Genomic DNA, 23421 nt, shown 5'->3' on the forward strand with positions numbered 1-23421 from the left:
TCCCCTCCTTCCTGCCTCTGATGCCAAGGGGGTGGGGATGAGGCGACACGTTGCGGGGGAGCAGAGGGGGGTGGGGATGAGGCGAGGGGTGAGGATGAGACAACGCGCTGTGGGGAGCAGAGAGGGGTGGGGACGAGGCAAGGTGCTGTGGGGAGCAGAGAGGGGTGGGGACGAGGCGAGGCGCTGGGGGAGCAGAGGAGAGTGGGGACAAGGTGAGGCGCTGGGGGAGCATAGAGCGGGGGAATGAGGGACGCGCTACCGGGGAGCAGAGAGCAGGGGAGGAGACGAGGTGATACGCTGGGGGAGAGAGGGGTGGCGACGAGGCGAGGTGCTGGGGGAGCAGAGGAGAGTGGGGACAAGGTGAGGCGCTGGGGGAGCAGAGAGGGGGTGGGGACGAGGCGAGGCGCTGGGGGAGCAGAGGAGAGTGGGGACAAGGTGAGGCGCTGGGGGGGGAGCATAGAGCGGGGGGAATGAGGTGACGCGCTACAGGGGAGCAGAGAGCGGGGGAGGGGACGAGGTGATGCGCTGGGGGGAAATGAGGCAACGCGCTTTTGGGGGGGAGCAGAGAGGAACCAGGGCACAAGGCAGGGGCGACAGGATGGGGGGGGGGAGAGACGCGTCCAGCCCCGAAAGCTAGTCCAGCAAGGGCAGAGGACGTGGCAGCCCCAGGAAGCGCCCGTCCTCACAGGCCTTTGCAGACAGAACCACTCGGCCAAGGCGCCCGTCCCCCATCCCCGCGTGTGGCACAGGGCTCGGGCGCGTGCTGGGCACCGGCCGGCGCCAGGAGGCAGAACACGTTGGGTGGGGAACTTGGTGGGGCCTGGCTACTCCTCCCTCTCCCGCCAGGCCCCGGGGTGGGCGACACCCGTCGCACAGAGCCCTGCGCCGTGGCGGAGCCTGGCTCTACGGTGCGTGTGGCTCCCATCGGCGGCCCTACGAGGGGGGGCCTGCGCACACATCGATATTCAGATATATATATAATATACAGATTTCATAATCAAGAGATTAACTAGTTATGGCTTCTATGGTGCAGTCGGTGGGTTCGGATGGACGATGCTCTTCACACGGGTGGTGGCAGCGGGCGATGGGTCTGGACTTTGGTCGTAGATGATTCATCGGGGCGTGTGGGGGGCTCGACTGGACCTCCCCCGGCCCAAGGAACGGCAGGGGCCTCTGTCCACGCCCCTCCTACCCTGGCTCCTCTGGGCAAAGCATGTGGAAGCGACGCCCGGCTGCTGTGCTCTGTACAGAAGGGGGCAGGGCCCCCGCTGGGCCAGAGGCCCCGGATGCAGGTGGCGGCCCCCACAGTTGACTCTGGGGCTCATCATCCCTTTGATTTCCACTCCCCTAGGGAGCGGGCCAGGGCGGGGCCTTCGCCAGCTGGAAACAAGCAGGCGGGAGCGTGGAGACGGTGGAAATTGCTGCTGCTTGGCAGCCCCATGGTTACCCCCCTGCCCGGGATCAGCGGGCAAGGCGCAAAGGTCACAAGTTGGAAGAGAGCCTGGATTTGGCTGGGTCCGTGTCGGGGGCACTGACCACCGAATCCTTCCGGGCACCGCTCGAGTCCTGCTGGCTGCCGGCTGCCCCCGCGTAGACAGAGCCCGTGGACATCTGGTGGGATAGGGCCACGCGGGGCGGCACTGCCCCTCTGAGCCCGGCCTGGGGGCCCGAGCCCGGGGAGGCCGAAGCCTGGACCCCGGCGACGGAGGTGCTGGACTCGTGGGCCGAGGGCGGAGGGCTCTGGGTCATGGTCTGCGAGATCCCGTGAGGCAGGGAGGGCTGCGAGGCTGACAGAGGCCTCGACTCCTCGCTCAGGCTGCTCGTGTGCAGGGCCTGTGTGCTTTTGTGGACGGCCAGCCGCTGGGGCGAGCCAGGAGCCGTCTGCTGAGTCAGGGACAACTGGGAGCCCGACTGACCCTGGGCGGCGTAAGGGAACGTCCGGCTGGCTCGGGGGCTTTGGGTCGGAGGGCTGGACACCACTGAGCCGAAGGTGCCAGTGGAGGTTGGCCGGGGTGGCTGCTGCTGCTGCTGCTGCAGGGACATGTTCTGCTGCTGCATGTTCTGCTGCTGCAGCTGCATGTTCTGCTGCTGCTGGAGCAGCACCGGGGAGATGGAGAAGGGACCAGGGACACCCTGGGCGTACTGCAGGCGCCGCATCATCCTGGGCGAACCGAGGGCCACGGAGCTCACCAGGGGGCTGGCCATCTGGGGGCAGAAGCTCATGGCGACGGCCTGCTGCAGGGTGGCGATGGCCGAGGTCACCTGGGGCTGGACGGGCGTGTATATGGCCGTGTGCTGATGCAGCTCCGCCTGCTGCACCATCTCCCGGTCGTACTTGACGATCTCCTGGATGATCTCGTTCTCCTGGTTGTTGAAGACCCCGGAGTTCAGGTCGTGCTGGACCTTGTGCAGCAGGATGGAATTCTTCTTCCCTGGGGGGTGGGGAAGGGAAAAAAAGGGGGGGTTAGTCACATCGCTATCACTGTCCTCCTGCATGCGGCCCCCCAGTCCCGCCCTGGCACGGCACCGATCCCCCTCCAGGCATCGCGCACATTGCCGCAGCCAGCATGACGGGGCAACTGGCAGTGCCACATGCCTCCCTGCGTCCAGACCTTCTCCTCCCTGTGACGTGTTCAATCGTTGTAGCTGGGTAACTTTAGCAGCTCCCCGGCGATGGCAGATGCCGCAGTCCTGGCACCCGACCCGACAAAATAATTTTCAGACAATTTATTTGATGACAAGTGCTGTCTGGGTCGACCCCAAACTGGTCACGAATTTGCTGTGAATAGTTTGGCCGATGACAAAAGGGAGGAGCAGGGTGGGTGAGGCTGCAGCCTTTAGCTTTAGCCCTTTAGCCCAGGAGTCAGGGAACTCGTCGGGGATGTGCGAGAGCCAGGTTCAAATCCCTGCTCTGGGCACAAACCCAAAATGAACCTTTTCGATGGACCGAAATGTCTGGAAAATGTCAGAATGGTCACTGAACAAAAGAATCATTATTTACCCAGCTCTGGCCTATACGTGCTCGGCTCGTTCTCCCTGGACACTGCAGGCCTGTTCCTTACCGCCTAGGTTTTAAATGCCCCAGTGACCATAAATCAGCCTTCACTGACAGCCCCTCGCAGCCTCTGGCTCCCTCGCTAGCTGATCGGCACTCAGCCCCGGCAAAGGGAAAATGCCCCGCTCCCTCCTGCTGCTCCTCAGATTGGCAGCAGCTGGCTGCAGGGAAGGGGCTCCCCGTGTGATGGAGCATGGGGGAGTCTCGGCGAGCCAGGACTCCCATGGGGAGGGCGGCACAGAGAGGAATGGGGCAGGAGACTGAAGGGGGATTTGGTGGAGCGAAAAGGAAACTGATGAGCAGGTGTGCATGGCTGCAGCTTGGCTGCCCCCTGCCTCCTTAGTCCTTGGGTACCAAGAGCCACCAATGCCCGAGCTGCCCAGGCTGCCAGCTCTGCAGGAGGATGCGGGGCTGCCCCTGGGGTCCCAAAGAGGGGAAGGAGGCGGGAGGGAAATCGGAGGCTCTCCAAGCCCAGCCTCTGCGAGGAGCTGACCGACCCCATCTCAGCACACCGGGGAGGGAGCGAATCTAACTGGCCATTCCCAGCAGGATTTGTGGGGCACGTGGGAAACCTCGTGGGGCCCGTTTAAAGAGGGGACAAGGCCCTGAGGTCCAAGGCGTGACTGAGATCCAGGGAGGTAACCACCCATCCCCTGTCCCGGGGGAGAGAACCCGGCACAGATAGCAACGGCTGCCCCCTGCAGCCCACACGCCAGCTTAGACCCACACTCGCCCTATTAACATCTAGTGTCCTCTGTCCACCCCCCACGCCTCCCGTTATCTTTGCTCCTCTGATGCTATCACTGCTTCTTCCCACTTCAACTGCTGCCCAGCACATTCTGGTTACAGGGCAGCCAAACTTCTGCAGAGCTCCTGAAACTCAGCTCCCCAGCAGCAATTTGGCCTCAGGAGTCAGCCCAGAGGCTGTGCCCCAGCTGGGTCCCCTTTTCGTGGGAGGCCTGAGCCCAGGAGTGATCGTGCGGGGCCTGTGTGAGCCTGTGAGAGGGGATGGGCCCCGGGACTGTCCCCCCATCGTGTCCCCAGCTCATGGATCAGAGCAGCATCCCTGCCCCCCGGTACCTATGCGGTCGAGGCGGTCGATGGCGACGGTCTCGAAGGCCCGTCTCATCATGGGGTGCTCCTCCAGCACCTCGTTGAAGTTATCCACCGAGAGCGAGTAGAGGCGGCAGTAGGTGTCGGCCCGGACGCTGGCCGTACGGCGGCCCCTCGTCAGCAAACAGATTTCTGGCAGGGGGAGGGGAGAGGGACCCAGATGTTACAATAAAACCAGGCCCGCGCTAGTGCCCGCCATCAGGAGACGTCACACGCTAACACAGCCCGGGAGAGACAGGGAACAGGCGACCTGGCCAAGTCTATGGCCCAGCCAGGAACAGAAGCCAGGAGCTTTGGCTCCTGGTCACAGCTTTAAACACTAGCCCACAGCCCCCTCTCGTGGGAACCAAGCGCTGTCCTAGGGGGACTTGCACAGAAGGTCGCTCCCACTTACCAGGGACGCGGCATCCAGCCTGGAGAACGGCAGTGCCAGCCCGACGCTTACCATCCCCCCGCAACCGTGCCCCCGGACTAAGGCCACACCTGGCTCGACGGGCAGCGCCAGCCGGGGGCCTCCCGTGGACACTCACCCCCGAAGTAGGAGCCGTCCGAGAGCTTCATCTCCTTGTTGCCCTTGGTGAGGACGCTCACCACGCCGTGCTGGATGAAGTACATCTTCTTGCCAATGGTGCCTTCGCGGATGATGTAGTCGCCCGGCTGGAAGACCTCGAACTTCAGCTTGGTGAGCATGGCCGTGACGAAGTTGGGGTCGGCGTTGGCAAAGAGGGGCATGGAGGCCACCAGCTTGCGGCAGTTGAAGTTCACAATCTCCTACGGGGGAGGAGAGGAAGGGGGTGAGTGGGAGGAAGAGGCAGGCGGACAGGAGAAGGGGGACCCTCGTTTCCCTTGGGCTCCTCCCCCCAGCCTGGCTCTTGGGGCAGGGCAGCCCCTGCCTCGCTCCAGGCATGACTCCTGCAGCCCGGAGGCATCCGCCAGCCCCCCGGGGAGGGCTCCTCACCTCCCGCAGGGGCTCGTTCAGCTCCCCCAGGATGCTGTCCTCGTCGAACATCTTGCCCTGGTAGCGGTGTTCGTAGTAGTCGTGGATCTTCTGGCGGAAGTCGGCGGGCAGCTTGTGGAAGGACATGTACTGCTCCACTTGCTTGTACTGCCGGGGGGAACAAAACCAATCGCAGGCGTTGGGTTCTGGGTCGGCCCATCCCAGAGAGCGGGGCTCTAGCGGGGTGGCCCAGCAGCCTGGCGGGGTCTGGAGATGGGGCTCGGGGTCAAACAGTGTGGGTGGGAGCTCTGTCAGCTGGGGCCTTTAACAGAGATGGTGCGATCTCAGATCCCGCCCCCCACCGCCTCGCCGCCCGCCGTCCCTGCCCCGCAAACCCAGGTGCAGCTCAGGCCGATCCCTACCTGCACCCACATCGCAGCGTCACCCATGGGCACCAAACCACGGGCACCCAGGGAGCCTTGTGTGCGCTGCTGGCTGCCCTTGGGGCCCTGATCCCTTTGCTGTCAGCTCCAGCCCCGAGCCCCATCCCAACAGCTACGCTCGGACACCCCCCAGAGAGAACTACAGACAGAGCCACTCGTCTTTGCTCACTCCCAGCCAGTGACAGGCTCCCGCTCCAAGGACTCCAGCCAGCCGTTGGCAGGTCTCTCCGCTCGCCTGACACTGTCTGGCTCCTCCACCCCCCCATGACCTGTCAAAGTCCCCAGCACACGAGTTCTCAGCCCTGTGGCGGGGGGGAAGTTGCTGCTTTTCACCAGTTCACCTTCATCAGAGACTCAGCGACGGCTCCCGCCTGAGCCCCCCCAATGAACAGCATCGAAGGGGACTGTAGATAGCTGGAAAGCTACAGATGCCGGAAAGTGAGGGGCGGGCAGCTGAGGAAGGGAAAGGCCAGGGGAGTAGAGGGGGGGCAGAGCTGGAATCCGCTCGCAGAATCAAGGGGTCTTGATCGAGGCTGATGTGCTCAATCAGCCAGTCATTCTAGCTCAGCAGGTCGTTCTAGCTCAGCGAGATGTTTTACATCTAGAGCAGCAGGTCGTTCTGGATCAGGAAGGTGGTTCTGGGGGTTCCAGATGGGTAAGGCTCTGATCAGGGCTTCGTTTGCAAGGGAAGAGGTGCCAGGGCTCAAGCAACTTTTTTTACTTTCACATCCTATGCGACAAACTGAGGCGCCGGGGCTACGAGCCGCCGGGCCCAGGGGCGCCGGGGCTCAGCCTTGGCCAGCTCTAGCACAAAGCCAGCCTGGGCTGAGATAACGCAGGAGTTCTCATTCTCAGCTGCGCTGTGCCAATTTCTGTGACTCTTTCCCACCTCAGCACCAGAGCAGGGGTCACTTTCACAAGAATCTGATTGTTTGCCCAACACCAGGGTCCCAATGAGCTGGGAATACAAGGCCTGAACTCACCTCCTGCCCCTCATTTCTGAATATCTCCCCCCAGGCTTTTTGAGCTTTGAATCCCAACTTGGAGCTGCACCCCAATCTCCCAGCTTGGCCCCTCTTTCTGTTATGGGCTGGCACTGTGACCCCCATTGTAGGGATGGGGGAAATGAAGGCACAGAGAGCCCCACGGTTGGACAGCGAGTCAGTGGCACAGCCAGGAACGGAACCCAGGCGTTCCGGTGAGGAGGGGGGAGAATATGGGGGGGAAGGAAGGTGGATGGATGTGGGGAGTGGGAGACTGGGCAACTGCTGGGGGAGTGCAAGGGAGCATGGGGGGAAGATGGGGGTGATAGGAGGAGTTTGTATCCACAGCTGAGCTCTGTTGCCATCCCACGCTGCAGGTCTCTAACTGCTGCCTATGAATTCACTCCCCTCCCTGCCACGCTCCGGCCAGGCCCCTTGGCTGCTGCCTGGCGCTTGGCACAGAGCAGCTCCCTGGCGCTTGGCACAGAGCAGCTCCCGGGGCAGCCTCACTCCATTGCAGCAATTTGCCAGTGTCACTTTCCCAGCTCCAGGGCTGGAGCGGGAGGTCACCTTGCAGGGAAGAGCACAGCAGCAGCCAGCCACACCGGCCTTACATCCCGCTCCCTTTGGCAGCTGCTCCAATCGCTAGCAGCCCCGGACGCCCCGTCTCTCCCTACAGGAGACACCCATGCAGCAAGGGAGCTTGGGCAGGATGCCGGTGTTGAACTGGAGCCTTGGAGGTACCAGCCCTGCTACCAGTGCAATAACTGGGCTGCCTGGGACTCTGCTGGGCTACTGAGTTCCCCCATCCTGGGGGTGCCCAACACCCCTCCCTTCCCGACTGCTCTACACTGAGCCACCTGGCACAGCCCCCTGGGTGGCAAAGTTCAATCTGCCTAATGATCGTTCTGTGCAACAACAGGATTGGTTTGATGCCGCGTAATCCCATTGCTGCAGAGCCGCGGTCCCGCGAAGGACAGATGGGGTCAGAGAGAAGGGGACGCCTGGAATGGAGCTGCAGGGGCACAGGGATTCGACTCCCTGTCATCGCTTTATACACACAAAAGGCAGCATTATTAATGGTTAGAACAGAAGGGCTGAGAGTCAGGGCTCCTGGGTTCTCTTCCCAGCTCTGGGAGGGAGTGGGGCCTACTGGTTAGAGTAGGGTAGGAGCTGAAATTGTTGGCTTACATTTCCAGCTCTGTAGAAGGATGTGGTTAGAGCAAAGGGACCTGGAGCAGCCACCGTTCCCGGGACCTGTTCTCAGCTCTGTTCTGGACCAACAGGAGGAGGAAACGCAAACCTGCAGGGGTCCTGCTGGTGGCGGTGTGGATGGCCTTATCCGAAGGTCTACACGCATAAATTAAGCCTCTGACTTGCCCCCAGGTCACTCAGTGATACAGCTGGAAGGGAACCCAGGAGTCCTGACTCCCAGTTCCCCATTCGAACCACTAGACCTCGCTCCCATCCCAGAGCATGAAACAGAACCCAGGAGTCCTGACTCCCAGCTCCCTGCTTGAGCCACCAGAGCACACTCCTTTCTGCATGGACACTCTGGGGAGGAACGGGTGGGGGGACTGTTTATTCAGAAGAGCCGAGCTGTGCCCGCAGCCCCGCGCCCCTGACCATGTCGCTCTGACGGCAGAGCAAAGCCGCCTCCTTCTCCTCTCTGCCGCGCACCAAGGACATCCCAGCTTTGTCTTGGCGTCTATAAACAGCCCGGTTCCGTCCTGAGCTGTGACTGCAAACGCCTCCCGCATCGACCCAGTCCCCTCAGGGGCTGGGAAGGCATCCAAACCGAGCCATTGCCAGAGAGACAGGCACTGGGGAGGGGGCAGGGTGCCCTGGAGCCGGGGGAGGAGGGGGGAGAACGCAGTAGAAATGGGGGTGCGGAAGAGGGTCTCTCAGTGGGCCAGAGCCTCATGGCGCCTGGGGCACTCACCGTACATACGCAAGCCCCCCCAATGAGGGAGGGGTCTGAGCCGTGAGCAGGGCGGTCCATCTGCCTGAGCAATGGGGGGCGGGCAGGCTCCTCCAATGAGAATCTCTCCCCCACCCCAGGACCCGAGAAGCAGCTGCATCCCTGGCTGGTGGCGGAGCGATTGCCACGCGCACACAGCCCCACGGGAGCCCTCAGGATTCCAGGCTTGTCTTGATGAGCTCCCCGAATGCTCCCCGGGGAGGCGCATGTGCAGCAGGCCGCGTTCTGGCGGCGCGGGCTCCCCCGGGATACCGGCTAATGAAGGGAAACAGCAATCTGGTGAGGATGTAAGCTCCGGGGTTAGCAGCTCACAGACCTCCTGCTTCTCCTGCCAGGATGGGCCAGTCCCCTGCTACAGCCAGAGCAAAGGGGAATGCAAGTTTCCAAAGCCAAGATCTGTCCCCAAAAATGCCATGCAGCCAAATTCTCCTGCCTGAACCATTTGCCTAAATCTTAGGCCCTGTTAATCCTTCTCTCTAACACCAGGCTGCCTTCAGCCCGGCACACAGCCGGCTCCACCCGCCCCTGCACTACGACAGTACCGCGCACAGACCCCATGGCTGCCCTGGCTCATCTTGCGTGGACCCCGGCTTTGATCAGGATCCCATTGCACACTGGGCTCTGACATCTCCATGGGTTATGCCTGTGTTTTAAAGATAACGGGAGATGCGCCTGCTCTGTGCTCCTTAAAAGAGTCGCGTCCCTCGGGTGTCTGGTCAATTGTGCTGTTCCAACACGCCTCTTGGCTCCCCATTAATATAAGGGCGCTGGCTCCCCCTTAATATAACAGCTCAGTTCCTGCACCCGGGGTCATGATTCTGAAGATGGCTGGGGCTTGTGGATCCGTGTGCAGGTCTGAATCCCCCTTGAGTGCTTGATTCTAGTGGAGACACTATCTCTGTCCATGGTCCTGGACTCGCTGATTTGAAAGTCTCCCTGTCCAAGGTACTCAGTTCTACCTCAGGCAGGGTGTTGTCTGAGTGTCATGAAAACCCTCGCTTGGCACGTTCTCTGAAGACAAGGGTCGCTCCCTGGAACTCATTTACAGTGGACTTGAAGAGAATCAAAATCTAACCACAATGCAGTAGGACCAAGCCCCAGTTTGCTTCCATGCACATATTGCTGCCACAGCAATAAAATACATAATGTCCTGTATCCCGAAATGGTGAACAAAGGACACCTAGGGATTCAGTTTGCCTCCCCATGCAATGCAGCCACCTCTGGGGTGGAATGGGGCAGCTGTTTAACAGCTGCGCTGAACATCTGCTTAGGTCAGGGCTGGAAATGATGGGGGAAAAAACTCTACCCAGCTGAAACTGCAGAGGGGGATTTCAGGGGGCAGGAGGTAATCACCCAGGCAGGAATTCAGCCCAGGCACATGGGCTAACATCCCTGTTCTCTCAGAATCCCCAGGACCTGGGATCAAGTGAGCAGGGCCTCGATGGGCCATTTCCATGGGTGGATAGTGCCCCCAGGGTACAGCATCCCCCACTCCCCAACATGTGCTTTTGGGGCCAATGCTGAACAACCTGGACTCCCCTTGAAGCCAGCTCGGGAGGTGCTCAGCAGCACTTCACAGGATCGGGCCCAGCAGAGCACTTGTTCTGCGATCAACACAAATCCTCCTCCGATGATCCCAGTACCCCCAACCAAAGCGCCCGGGGCAGTCACGCAGCTTCCCAGCAGCCCGCAGGCCTGCACCATCTCCACTGTCAAAAATCTTCCCGGCTTCCCACTCAGACACAAGCCACAACCCCCCACTCGGCGTGACACGCTCTCTTCCCTACCTTTTCCTGGTACTGGCGCCGGGAGGAGTCCAGCGACTGGATGAGGGCGGTGGCATGGCCAATGAACATGGCATAGCAGGTAGCGCCGACGATCATGCTGAGCATGGTGAGCCAGATATCCGTCATGCTCTCGGGGGCCTGCTTCCCGTACCCGATGCACAGCATATGGCTCATTGACATGAACAAGGCGAAGGAGTACAGCTCGCTCCACGAGTTGTTCTGCAAAGACATCAGCAGCGACAAAGAACTCGCATCAAATGCATCACTCAGTGTGTGCGCGCACATGGGTGGTTGTGTGCGGAAGGCTCAGACCCAACTCGCAGCTTCCTGGAGACCAGCAGATAGAAGACAACTGCTGTGTCTGTGTGTGTGCGCACACGTGTGTGTGTGAGAGAGAGAGACCTGGAGACCAGCTGATAAAAGACAACTGCTCTGTGTGTGTGTGTGTGTGTGTGAGAGAGAGAGAGAGAGATCCTGAGACCAGCTGATGAAAGACAACTGGTGTGTGTGTGTGTGTGTGTGTGTGTGTGTGTGTGTGTGAGTGAGAGAGAGACCAGCTGATAAAAGACAACTACTCTGTGTGTGTGTGTGTGTGTGTGTGTGTGAGAGAGAGAGAGACCTGGAGACCAGCTGATAAAAGACAACTGCTCTGTGTGTGTGTGTGTGTGTGTGTGTGTGTGTGTGTGAGAGAGAGAGAGAGAGAGACCCTGAGACCAGCTGATGAAAGACAACTGCTGTGTGTGTGTGTGTGTGTGTGTGAGTGAAAGAGAGAGAGAGAGACCCTGAGACCAGCTGATGAAAGACAACTGCTCTGTGTGTGTGTGTGTGTGTGTGTGTGTGTGTGTGTGTGTGTGTGTGTGTGTGTGTGTGTGTGTGTGTGTGTGTGTGTGTGCGCGCGCTCAGATCCAGCTCCGATCTTCCTCGGGACCAGCTTTTAAAACACAACCACTCTGCTAGAGTCTTGCTGGGGCGTCGGGAGACATGATTTTTGACACAGCATCACGAAGAAATAAACACAGGCAGTTGGAGGTGTATTTCCGACGGTGCCCATAGACAATGCCGCCTCGCTACACTTCTTTCATAGTATCATTGGCAACAAAGCACAATCGCTCCTGCCCTCCCCCACCCCGTTTGAGTTATCTGATTGTTTTTACGGGTTTATGAAAACGCCTGGATCCCCGAGCTCATTTTACAAAAATTAAAACATTATCCATAATTTATTAACGACCCGTCAACAACGCTCAATAGCAAACAGGAGCTTTCGGAAAATGACACTTCAGCCTGGAATAGCACAATTCCGCGTCAGCCAAAGGCTTGAACAAACAGATGGGGCCTTGTGCTATTCTGGGTGACCGAGGAATGGGACAGAGCATAGCGAGGAGGACTGGGCAGAGAGGGTGAGCAGCCCAAGTCTAGGCACCACTACGAGGGGGATCCACGAAGATCGTTAGGTCCTAATGCCCATCGATCTCAATGCAATTTAAGCACCGAAATACCTTTGCGAATTCCACCCCAAGTCCAAGTTACATCCCACAGAGCAGCATCTTCCCTTCCACGCCAAGGGCCTGATCCTGCTGTCCTGCCTCAGGCACGACTCCCATGAAGAGCATCTCGCGAGATGGCAGGATCAGACCCCAGGTGCTAACCCAAGTCCCAGCTGCATGGGAGGGGCAGGATTCTCCTCCTCAGTTAATGGAATAACACACTGATCATTCCTGACCCTTCCAATTTGGCTGGGGAACACACACACACACAGTCACACCCGCACTGCCATCACAACTCTCTCACACACTCACCATCCACACACACACTGCAGCTTTAACTCCCACTGTTACTGTAACCACGCGCACACACCCCACTATCTATACACAGATTGCAGTAACAACTCTCACACAATTAGCACTGGCATACACAGCTTAGTCACCACACATGACACAACCGTTACCACATGCATACACAGACACCCCCAAATTACCATGCACATGCTCTACCATACACCCGCCTCCCCAGGCGCAAGCCAGCATCTCTGCACACGCCCCAGTGTTTGTGTCCGGGCAGGAGGGTGGAATCCTATGAGCACCCACATTCACACGCAGACAGATCTGTGCATCGCATTGCCACACACGCATCCCTGAGAGTAACGATTCGTTTCAAAATGCAACTGACCAAGCCTCAGAGGTCACATGTTTAGGTTCAAAATAAAGACAAGAGCTTGGAAGGAGAACGCCCGCGTCCCTGGGTGCCCATGGAACTCCACCAGCAGGGGGCACTGCTTTGCATCAGCAGCTGGCGGAGCCGCATCTTAGCCATGGGCAGTGCTCTCAACGGGCAGGCAGCCTGCTCCAAACGCATAGTCCTGCTTGCAAAAGAGACACTCAGTACATTTTTCCAGAGGCCTTTAACAAACCCGAACCCTTTTGTTCAGGGGCTGGTTCCCAATCTCCTGTCTCTCTATCTCCCCCACACAGATCCACCCCTGGCTTGGGAGCATTGTGTCTTTACTCTGCCTGTCACCTGGCTCCCAGAACCAGGCCGACGTGACAAAGGCAGGTTTAGATCATCTGTCAGTCAGCTGGGACTCTGCCAGATCCTACTGATGGATGAGGAGCTAACAGAAGCCAGTTTGATTGGGCGGGAGGAGTGCGGGTCCCGGTGAAGGAAATGAGCTCAGACAGTCTGGAAAGAACCGAGTTTATTAAAGTACTTGTGCTGGGATACTCAGCTTGTGTGGCAGGAGAGAGAGAGAGAGAAGGGAAGAAATGAAAAGCTACCGGTGTGTGAGGAAAGGGGGACGTACATGGACACCCGTAAGCGGACACCAGTAATGCTGCTCTGGGGAAGGTGTGTTGTAATGGTCAGAGCACAGGTTTGGGAGGCAGCCATTCCTGAGTTCCACACCCAGCTCTGTGCCTCAGTTTCCCTCTCCATAAAACAGGCAGAACACCTGACCTGCTTCACAGAGCGGTGTGATGCTCAATTAGTGCACTCCTCTACAAAGAGACGTACATGGAATTAAAGCCTTGCACCAAACGACTGCTGCCAGTACCTACATCTGTGATGGGTCCGTGAAGGATAGAGAGAGATCCCCTTGAAGACAGGAAAGCATTATATTCCTTTTCTCTGTGATTACACAGTGCCACAGAGAGGACAAGCGACTTGCCCAAGGTGACACAGCAAGTCATTGACAGAGCTGGAAAAAGAACCCAGGAGTCCTGACTCCCAGCCCCCAGACTGCATGCACTTCATCCCATTCACTGTAATGGAACCTGGAACCCGGAGCCAGCCTTACCTCGCCTTGCGTAGTCTATTCTGTTCTCACTAGAGTCTTACCCTGTGCCCATGAACGTAGTATCTCAGCCCCTTCCAATGGAGCATTAAGCAACTGGGCTAGCATCTGTCCCATGTGGTTTGTTCTCTCCTCCTCTCCCCCAGGGGAGCAGTGTGCATGGGAGTGTCTTGGTTTGGATATTTTAATCCACAGGTTGCTCCATGCTGATGTCAGAGAAGGCAGGTCAAAGAACACTTGGAGTAGAAGGTGGGGAGGTTGGGATGGTCCTCGTTTCCTGGAGGAGTTCGTCCCACAGTCTCAAACCAGACCCCAGACAGCTCCGTCTTCCACATGGATGCACTTTCCCCTTACGGCAGCCACTAGCGCCCTAACCTTCACCCCATGATGACCTGGCGTTATCTTGCTGCTGGTCACTGGACTTTCTGAACACCAGAAATGCATCAGAGGCAACGGCAAAACTGCCCTTGACCAACTGGGCCCTGACCTCGGTTGGGCCTCTTGTTAATTCTCACGCTGTCATGGACAGTGTAGGGGCCACCGAACGTGTTATGTGCCTCCATGATGTTCTGTCCTACGCCCAGTCTGGCACGTGATGAGGTAGGATGATTGTGACGGACAGGTGTCTATCAACACCATCCAGCCATTGTGTTTCAGGTCTTCCGTGGGGCCTTTTCCATCCTTCTTGCATTAGGTAAAAGTCCAAGGTGGTTCTCGCCGGGAAGCTGATAGGCATTCGGAGCAAACAGCCGTACCACCTGAGAGCACTGGGTGACCGTTGGAGAGAGCGGGACCTGTTTAGCTAGAAGATGGAGCTCTTCATTTGACTTGAATTCAAATCATTAGACGTTTTTGATCATCCAGCGATGCTCCCCTTGGATGGTGTTCAACTGCTTTCCAATCTAGGTGTTACAGTAATACATCTAACAACCGCTAGTGCCATTGGCCAGCCAGCATCTCTGCACACGCCCAAACATTTGTCTCCGGGCAGCGGGGTGGAATCCTATGTGCACCTGCATTCATATGCAGAAATTTACGTGCATCACAATCCCACTGCACAACACACACACAGGCATGTACCCTCCCCCCTCAATACCACAGACAGGGCATGACACTCACATACGTGATACGCCCCAAGTCACACACAGGGCTTGTTGTGCTATTGGGTTTCGGTTTCAGGTCGATCCTCAAGGTCATGGATCCTGCTAAGGAAACACCTTCCCCTCCCTCGAACTCCTGCTTGGGTTGGAAAAGCTTTTCTTGTGTCTCAGTCATTGCAAGGAACGTGGGGGTGGAGGGGAGAGAGAAGGAAAAACAGAAAGTCACGGAGGAATGAAAGAGGAGGAAGTAAACAGAGAGGGGAGGAAGAAAGGGAAGGAAACAGTCAGAAAAAGAGGAAGGCAAGAGAGGACAGGGGAGAAAGACCTAGATGGAGAGAGGAAAACACAAGGAGAGAGAGAGGAGGAGCTGCAGGCTGGCGAACGCGGGTAGATGGAAAGAGAGGAAAGGAATTGTGAGGAGGGAGGGGGAGCTCTGTTAATGACGCTGCTGCAGGGCCGCGATAGTGCAATTAAAAGCACGTCCCATTATTTATTAATAGCAGTTTTGTTGCTAAATGAGAAATGGAGGAGAAAGTGGGGGGGGAGGGAAGGGGAGGAAGCAGAGAGATGCCACAACATCTCCGCTCTGCCTGCTATTGCTCAGCTCCCCTGAAGCTCTCTGCCAGCGAGACAGTGCCCGGCCTCATACCACTGATCTGGCTTCCAGCCCCTTTGGCTAATGTCTCACCAGAAAAAGAGAGGAACAAGCCCTGCTCCTATGTCCATGAGATCCCAGCGAGATGTAGCCTCCTGCCTCCCTCAGCACAGCTCAGCCAGGAGACGGGCTCCGCTCCCCACTGCACCTGCTGGCTGGGGGTGGGTCCCAGCTAACCGTCACCTGCCCCACAGATCGCAGCCAGGACTCCTGTGGTGCTCCAGGAGCTGCCCCCACAGCAGTGGGGAGGGAGCGTCCTCCGGGAGGTTTGAGACTCTGCCATGTGGAGTTGCCAGAAGGGGGCAGGGATGGCAGAAGGTGAGTCTCTGCCCATCGCCTTAGCAGGGAGGAGAGGGGTTCTGAATGAGTCTTGGCTTCAGAAGATCCAGCTCCCAGCACCCTTTGCCTAACGGAGCCCAAGAGCACCCAGATGCCTGTGCGCAGCGCCCCTCGGCGCCAGAACGCGGGACGAAAGCGGAGGGAGCTCAGGATAAAAAGGCTTCGGACACAATGAAGAGGTTTGCAGGGGCTGCAGGACTGGACAGACCTAGGCTGGCTAAGCGAGGGGGGCAGGACATACCCACCTACACCCATGGGCGGGGTTAAACCCCAGGCAGCGAGAGGAGCCACTGGGGGGCGCTGGCCAGAAGTCATGGGATGAAACTGACCAAAGGACATTTTAGGCAGAAGGCAGAAGGCTGGGGGATTCATCTCCAGCCCAGCCCCAGGGGAACTGGGAACCGGCCTGCCCTGGCCGGGGAAGGGACCTCAGCGCCATGTTCTAGCTCTGGTTGCTCACCCCACCGAGCAGGAGGCGGCTCTCCCCCGGCACTCACCACCATGCCGTTGATGGAGACCCAGCAGTTGCTGGGGAAGTCCTGGAGCATGGGCACGAGGAACTGGAGGCAGCCGTCCCAGTGACACAGCAGCAGCATCATGCCAATGAGGTTAATGATCCTCATCACCGCACTGGCCAGGTCGTAGGTCATGTGGAAGATCTGCCGGGGGAAACAAACGGCGTTAGACCGCGGTGCCCAGGGCCAGCCAGTCCTCCCGCTGCTGCCCCAGCCCACCTCCAGGGGAGCTGCAAAGCAATGCCCGGTACCGGGCGCATGGTAGCAGCTTCCCTAGCGGGGGTGAGTTGCAGGGTTTGATTGGGGCCTTTCACTTCACTCTGACCTGGAAGGTTTGCAACCCCCGTCCCAGAGTGTCGGGCTCATCACCCTCGTGTGTCACTGGATTCCAAGCCAAATCTTGTGTTCTCCAAGAGTTCCTGAACCTGGGCTGAGCTGGGAGCTTGCAACCGAAACCGGGCAAGCTCCGCACAGCACCGGCAGCAAAGCTCTGCACAGCTCCAGGCCCAGCTGTCTGGCATTAGGGAGCCGAGGCTCAGGAATCACCTGCTGCATGTTAACCGAGAGGGCTGCTTTCCTTCTGCCCCTTCCTCTCCCTCTCCCCGACCCCCCCTCACACGCAGGACCAGAATCAGGGGGTCACACAACATGGGCAAATGGGTGCCTTGCTAGCCTGCAGCCACCCAGCTAAAGAGCTAGGGAGTATTTAGCTGCCCGCAGTGACGATTTCTACTGTCTCCATATGCCCACTAGCAATGCTGGTCTCTGACAAACACAGACACACACACACACACACACACACCCCTCGCCTCTTGCTTGTTATTGCCATTTCACGTGGGTTCTGATTCACAGCTGCTCACGATGCTAATGAGCCAAGACAGGGCTGCTTCGCAAAAGCAGCATCCGCTTTGAGATTCCTAGACGCTCAGGAACCATGGGTTCAAATCCCAGCTGGGTGAACCGAGCCAGGCACATTTTGAAGGGGAATAAATTCACTTCCGCGTAGCACGCCGTGAGCAGATCTTGAACAGGAGACTTTAAAGCGCAGAGATTCCGCATGGACATTAAAGACACCGGAGCCCTTTCATTATGGGAACACTGGCGAACCGCTTGGGCCGATGGGGCAACAGACTCCTTTGACATGAGCGGCATTGTTACGATACAGGACGGGCCCATCGCTGGACTATGCTGGATTCTTCTTTTCATGAATAAGAGCAGTAACTCTCCAGCCACCAGCCGTTGGGAGAGGCCCATCTTTTCATTGACATCTGTTCGTCTGAAAACTGTCTCTATTCCTGGCAGGAGCCTGCAGTTATTTTAGGGACCTGGCCTTCCCCTGCCTCCTTTTTCTACACTACCACAGTCTCGCTACACGTGCTTTGCGTTTATTCTTCCTGTTCTTGGGCTCCGATCCAGCAAAGCTTTAATAACAACGATCCCTAGCTCTCCTCAGCAGACCTCAAAGTGCGGGCGGTATTATTATCCCCATTTTACAGATGGGGAAACCAAGGCACAGAGCAGGAAGGGACTTGCCCAAGGCCACCCGGCTGCCCAGTGGCAGAGCCTGAAACAGAGCCCGGGTGTCCTGAGTCTCAGCCACTAGGCCACCCTGCCTCCCTCTCCAGCCTGTAAACTCGGCTGCCTGGAAGGGATGAATCGCAGGGTTTATGGAAGAAGTGCTCCCTCCTGTGGCCACTTCCCCTTCCAGTACCCTGGGCTCCTGATGGATTAAAGGTGTGTGGGCAGCACAGGATTAAATACATCGGTCTCTGGGGTAACACTAGGCTGCAAGCATCATATCTCCCTGTATGTTTGTACCGGGCCTCAATAATGACACCACCTCACACTTCCCACCCACAGATCTCACAGCACTTTACAAAGGAGGGTCGTTACTCCCATTGTATGGATGGAGAAACTGAGGCACGGGGAGACGTGACTCGCCAAAGGTCAGCCAACAGGAATAGACTCCAGGTGCCCCAGTCCGGGGAGTCACATCGCTGCTGTACTGCTAACAACTACTCCAATGACTCCATTTGAGTTACGCTAGGGATGGATTTACCCCCTTCATGACCTCCCAGAACAGCACTCAGATCTCCCCGCACTCCCAGCCCCATTCTAACGCGCTTTTCACCCCTTAGGCCTGGCACCAGGGGGCATCAGTCTTGGCCCTCCCCAAATCAGAGGAGCCCATTCACCCAAACACCAGGCCGACCCTTTCCTCTCCTTCCCCCACCCCTGCAGCCAGGGACCGGTGCTCACAGCCAGGGCAGGTGGGGGAGGGGGAGGGGAGAAAATGATGCCATCTGAGTACCAGCCTCATTGACAGCAGAGATGGTGCAAAATTCAGAGCCAGATTTCCCCCCTCAGGGCAGTTAGGAGCCCCCACGGGCTGCGGTTAGCAAGCTGGGTACAAGTCCCAGCAAGTTAATCCCACAGCAAAGCTCCCTCTGCCAGATCATTGGAACAGGGTGGAAAAAGCCAGGGGACCGAATTTCCCCTCCCACACCAGGCTGGGGGCTGGGGCTCATTGTAGCAGGTCTCGGGAGGCAAGGAAGCAGCTCTTTGCTATGCTGGCATAACCCAGTAGTGTAGACGCAACCGATAGTGATAAAGGAGGTCGTGCTATCACCACACAACCTCCCCAAGTGATGGATTTTCCTCACCTCTGAGCACCGTAACTGTCAACCTAACCTGAGACCATCCGAAATCTGCACCTTCCACAGACAGATCTTACGTTACTGCCCCGTTAGGGATGGTTAACGGCTCAGCACTTACCTACCTAGAAATGAAGAGCCCGCAGCATTACCGGCCACCCTCCGGGAGGCAGGCTGCACACAAGTTTTAACCTGAGCGTGAGGCAGGGGCCAGCAGTGTGAGCAGACCCTGGGGTGCTGGGATCCCCCGTTGTAATGCAACAGTGCCCCACACACACATACACTTTGGAGACACGGGGCACAGCATTTCAGCCACCGCTTTCCACCACCACCTTTCATTTGGGAATCCAGCTCGAACGAGGGCCTGATTTTAAGGCATTGCGCTGAGCTGCCCCTGCTGCAGCGGAAGTCGCCAGGAGTTGCAGGTGCCCTGAAAATCAGCCCCTCAGGTCGGGCACTAAAACCATATACCACTTTCCGGAGTGTGGCCACTAGCCTGCCTCAGTTTCCCCCCCGCCTCTCCCACAGGGATAACAGCATCTCCTGCCTTGCCAGGGCTCTGCGAGAATGAGGTCGCATTTGCCAAGCACGTGGACAGGTAATTAGCACAATTTTGTCAATGAGGGCGACAAACGGACCCACGCCCACAGGAATGGGCACCCTTGGGCTTGCCGTTTGCTAAAGAGCAGTTGGGAGCCGGTTGATGGGGCAGCAGCCAGCAACATGGCGAGTCACTTTGGGAGGAGACCTGAGCAGGATAGAAGAGGAAAGGAGGGGACCACGGTGCAGGCACAGGGGTTTCAAGGAGCCTGCATCCTGCAGAACTCAGAGGATAAGACCTGGGCCAGGCTGTCTGGGGCGATCACTGGGTACGACTGAGGCCCCCAGCCGGCTCCACACAGGTGCCTGGCCACATGGATCAGGACCTCAGACTGGCTTGGGTCTCACACCCAAGGGTTGCATCTCGGGTGCACCTCACAGTTGTTAACACACGGATCGTCTCAGCCCCGCGAGCAGGGAACGGCTGTTCACCCCATTTCACAGATGGGGGCTCAGACCCGCAAAGGGATTTAGGCGCCTAGTGATTTTGGAGCACTTGGCCTTCAGTGACTCGCCCAAGGAAGCCTGGGGCAGAGCAGAGAATTGGACACGGGTCTCCCAGGGGCTAGCCTGAGCTGCCCTTCCTCTCTCGTGCCCATGCCTAGGTTTAAGACGTGATGCATCACAAAGGGTTTTAGCCTCAGGTCTGAGCCACGAGAACGCACAGATCTGGGGTTCTCTCAGCCAAGCTGCTTTGCATTTCACTCTCAGGAGCAGCTCAGCTTAGCTCCCCCATCAGACACCGGGGGCCGGGCAGGGACAGCGGATCCAGCCGTCGCCAGCTCCGGCAGCAGCCCTTTCCCACCAGTGGTTGAACTCCCTCCTCCCGAGTGGAGCGGACAGGACAGACACGCATTGGGGGTGCCACGCCCAGCCCTTCCCCAGGGGTCAGAGCACCCCAGTGAAGTGAAAACATGAGACAGGCTCCTCTCCTGCCTGGGGCTTTTCTAATATGTGACACTTTGCACAGCACCACGTGACTGAGGGTCTCAAAGCAATTGACAAATAGGGTGCAATTAAGCTTCCCAATACCCCTCCCCCAATTTTAGCCCTGTTCTGCAGATCAGGAAACTGAGGCACAGAGCAAGGACGTGCCCAAGGTCACATAGTGAGTCAGTGGCAACTGGCAGAAAGTCAGCTGGGAATGGAACCCAGGAGTCCTGCCTACCAGCCTTGTGCTGTAGTCACCAGACCATCCTCTTCCTCCTCCTTGTACTACAGAGGGGGTGCAGAGCAGGGGATGCAACGCATCTGAGATCACGCAGCGCGTCGGGGCTGAGCTGAGAATAGAAGCCAGAACTCTTGGGCTGGTGCTGTGAACACTTACCCCTGTTCCTCCCCAGCATTAGGTGCATCCTAGCAATTCCCACATGCTTCCTCTGCTGGATCCAGCACTGCCCCTGCCTCAGGATACGGGACAGGACTGTCCATAGCCACACGACACAGTACATGAAAACCTGCATGTCAATAAACTTAGAAGATAGGAGCCAAGAGGCAACAAACGGGCAGGAACACACGCGTGTGTGTGTATGTGTGTGTGTGGGGGGGGGGATGGGTGTTTCATAGCACTGTCTCCCCGCAGCTTGAGGGTAAAACTCCCCCATCTCCAGGATCCACAAGGAGGATCCTGCTGCTGAGATCTAAGCTTAGGCTTTTCCATAGCACGCCCAGGTGCAGGGGATTTTTGCATCACTTCCCAACCCAGCTGTGCCCTGCACCCAGGATCTTGCACTGTTTCAAAGACACCAGGAGGGAGATATTATTAAACGTGCTTCAAATCCTCTCACTCGCCTCTACCTAGTTTAATGCCCAGACCAAGGCAGCCCTTTTACACACACACACACACACACACACACACACACACACACACACACCCGATATCGCTAGTGAGCAAGCCTGGCACCCCCATCCCACTGCAGGGCTGGACTCTGGAGCCGCCTCTCCTCAGCTGGCTCTGCGACCGCCCATCAGCTGCTTGGTACAGGCTTTTAACAGCCACGTATGAAATATTAACAGCGGGAGACACCAGCCTCCGGGGCAGTCGCCTGGCAGGCCTGGGCACAGCCGGGCACTGTGGCACACGGATCACTCTGAAACTGGTGCTGGCCCTACCCCCCAAGGGCACCTCCGGGAGAAGCCAGAGGAGACACATTTTCTATCTAGCTTTTTATACCACCGCCCATCACTGTGGTATCTGAGCCCGCCCACGTGCTGGCAGGACTGGTGGGAGCTGCACTGACAATCCAGGGGGTCTTTGACAACATGGGATGCAGAGATACCTCTGAGTGTCTAAAGCAAGGCGAGCAGGTCCGAATGGGTGTGTGTTTAAACGGGAGGGCGGGGGGCAAGGACAAACTTCTCAATTGTTGCCCATCATCCAAACTTCCAGTAAAAAACCCCAAGTCTCTGCTTGTTACAGCAAACCTTGCAAACACGACCCACAGGGGACCAATGCAGCAGCATCTGCCTGAGTCTGCAGAGAGCCTGAAACAATTGCTCGGAGGTGGGAACGGTCCTATTTGTTTCCAGGGGTGACGACGATCCTGTAAATGTCAACACATCATGACGAAACTGGGTCAGCCAAGGAGAGGAAGGATGGGTCCGGGCGGGGAGAGAGACAGGAGGGGAGAGGGATGAATGAAGGCCTTTAACACAGCACGGGGCGGGGAGGGGTCATTCTCCAGTTGTCAAGGCTCAGCTTTCAGAACGGTGGGACGGACACAGTTGGGCAGACCACGGTCACACAGCACGCAGGGGACTGACTTCTCTGCCAAAGGACACGGGTATATTGCAGGTAACCCCCCCCCCCCCCCGCCCCACACACGCACTGCGGCGTGTCTCAGAGCCTGGGTCAACTGACTCCGACTCACGGGGCTCACACTACAGGGCTAAAAAGAGCAGTGTAGACGTTCCCGCTCGGGCTGCAGCCTGGGCTCTGAAATCTGGCCAGAGGGGAAGGTCTCCGAGCCTGGAACCGGCTACCCTGTTTGTAGCCTCCCTGCACAAACCATCAGCTCTGAGACTTGCTGGCCCAGGGTGGGTTTTTTTTGCAGTGCAGACATCCCCTCCCTTTTCCATGCAATGCCCCTGGCCGCCCACAGGACGGGGCCAGGCCAGCGCTCGCCCATCCGGCACATTCCCGCCCCAGTGTGCCGCCTCCCCCTTTTTAGGCACGGCGTTATTCCAGAGGCATTTCAGTGCCGCCGCCGGGCCCGTTCTGCGGAAGGAAGCAGGCGGCACGAAATTAAACCGTTTATTCCGAACGGCCGCCATGCTTATTAATAGGAGCTATTTGCAGGGAGGGAGCTGGCCACAGGCAGGGCTGCTGCGTCCATGCACGGCACTGACGGGAGCGGCAGGAATTACAGACGGAAAAGAGTGAACGGAGCAGCTAGTGCTGCCGGCCGAGGCTGGGTTCCTGCTGTCGTGCTCCTGGCAGGTTAAGGAACGGGGATCCAGGAGGCGGGGGTACATTCCTATGTATTACCCCATGGTTCTCAACCAGGGGTACGCATACCCCAGGCGGTGCGCAGAGATCTTCCAGGGGGTACGTCCACTCAGCCAGAGATTTGGCTACATAAAAAGCACCAACAAAGTCAGCACAAATTAAAATGTCAACCAGTGATTTGTTCACACTGCTCTGTATCCTGTACACAGAAAGGCAAGTCCGGTGTTTATATACCAATCAATTGATTTTATAATTAGACGGCAGAAGTGAGAAAGTCGGCCATTTTTCAGTAACAATTTGCTGTGACGCTTTTGTGTTTTTATGGCTGATTTTGTCAGCAAGTCGTTTTGAAGTGAGGTGGAAGACGAATCAGACTCCTGAAAGGGGGGCAGGCGTCTGGAAAGGTGGAGAGCCCCTGTACTACACCCCCCTGAACCCCCACGCAGGGACTCAGGCGGAGGGGCAGGATGGGAGAGACAGGGGACGATGGCCCAAAGCAAGAATCTGAATCCACTCTCCAGCCCC

The 23421-nt window shown here is 57.9% G+C and overlaps 1 protein-coding gene across 4 annotated transcripts in view; it reads right to left on the reverse strand.

The window, feature by feature from the left end:
- Positions 1 to 495: 495 nt before the first annotated feature.
- Positions 496 to 23421, reverse strand: part of HCN2 (hyperpolarization activated cyclic nucleotide gated potassium and sodium channel 2) — a 39926-nt gene continuing 17000 nt past the window's right edge. For all 4 annotated transcript variants that reach the window (XM_039516131.1, XM_039516130.1, XM_039516129.1 and 1 more), the window contains exons 3-8: positions 16177 to 16338; positions 10300 to 10518; positions 5127 to 5273; positions 4699 to 4939; positions 4136 to 4300; positions 496 to 2432 (exon numbers count right to left, since the gene is read on the reverse strand). In XM_039516131.1, the coding sequence (XP_039372065.1) occupies positions 1483 to 2432; positions 4136 to 4300; positions 4699 to 4939; positions 5127 to 5273; positions 10300 to 10518; positions 16177 to 16338 (1884 nt within the window). In that variant the 3' untranslated portion in view covers positions 496 to 1482. The remainder of the gene's footprint in view (positions 2433 to 4135; positions 4301 to 4698; positions 4940 to 5126; positions 5274 to 10299; positions 10519 to 16176; positions 16339 to 23421) is intronic.

This window comes from Mauremys reevesii, linkage group 26, assembly GCF_016161935.1.
Source record: "Mauremys reevesii isolate NIE-2019 linkage group 26, ASM1616193v1, whole genome shotgun sequence".
NCBI classification, from domain to species: domain Eukaryota; kingdom Metazoa; phylum Chordata; order Testudines; family Geoemydidae; genus Mauremys; species Mauremys reevesii.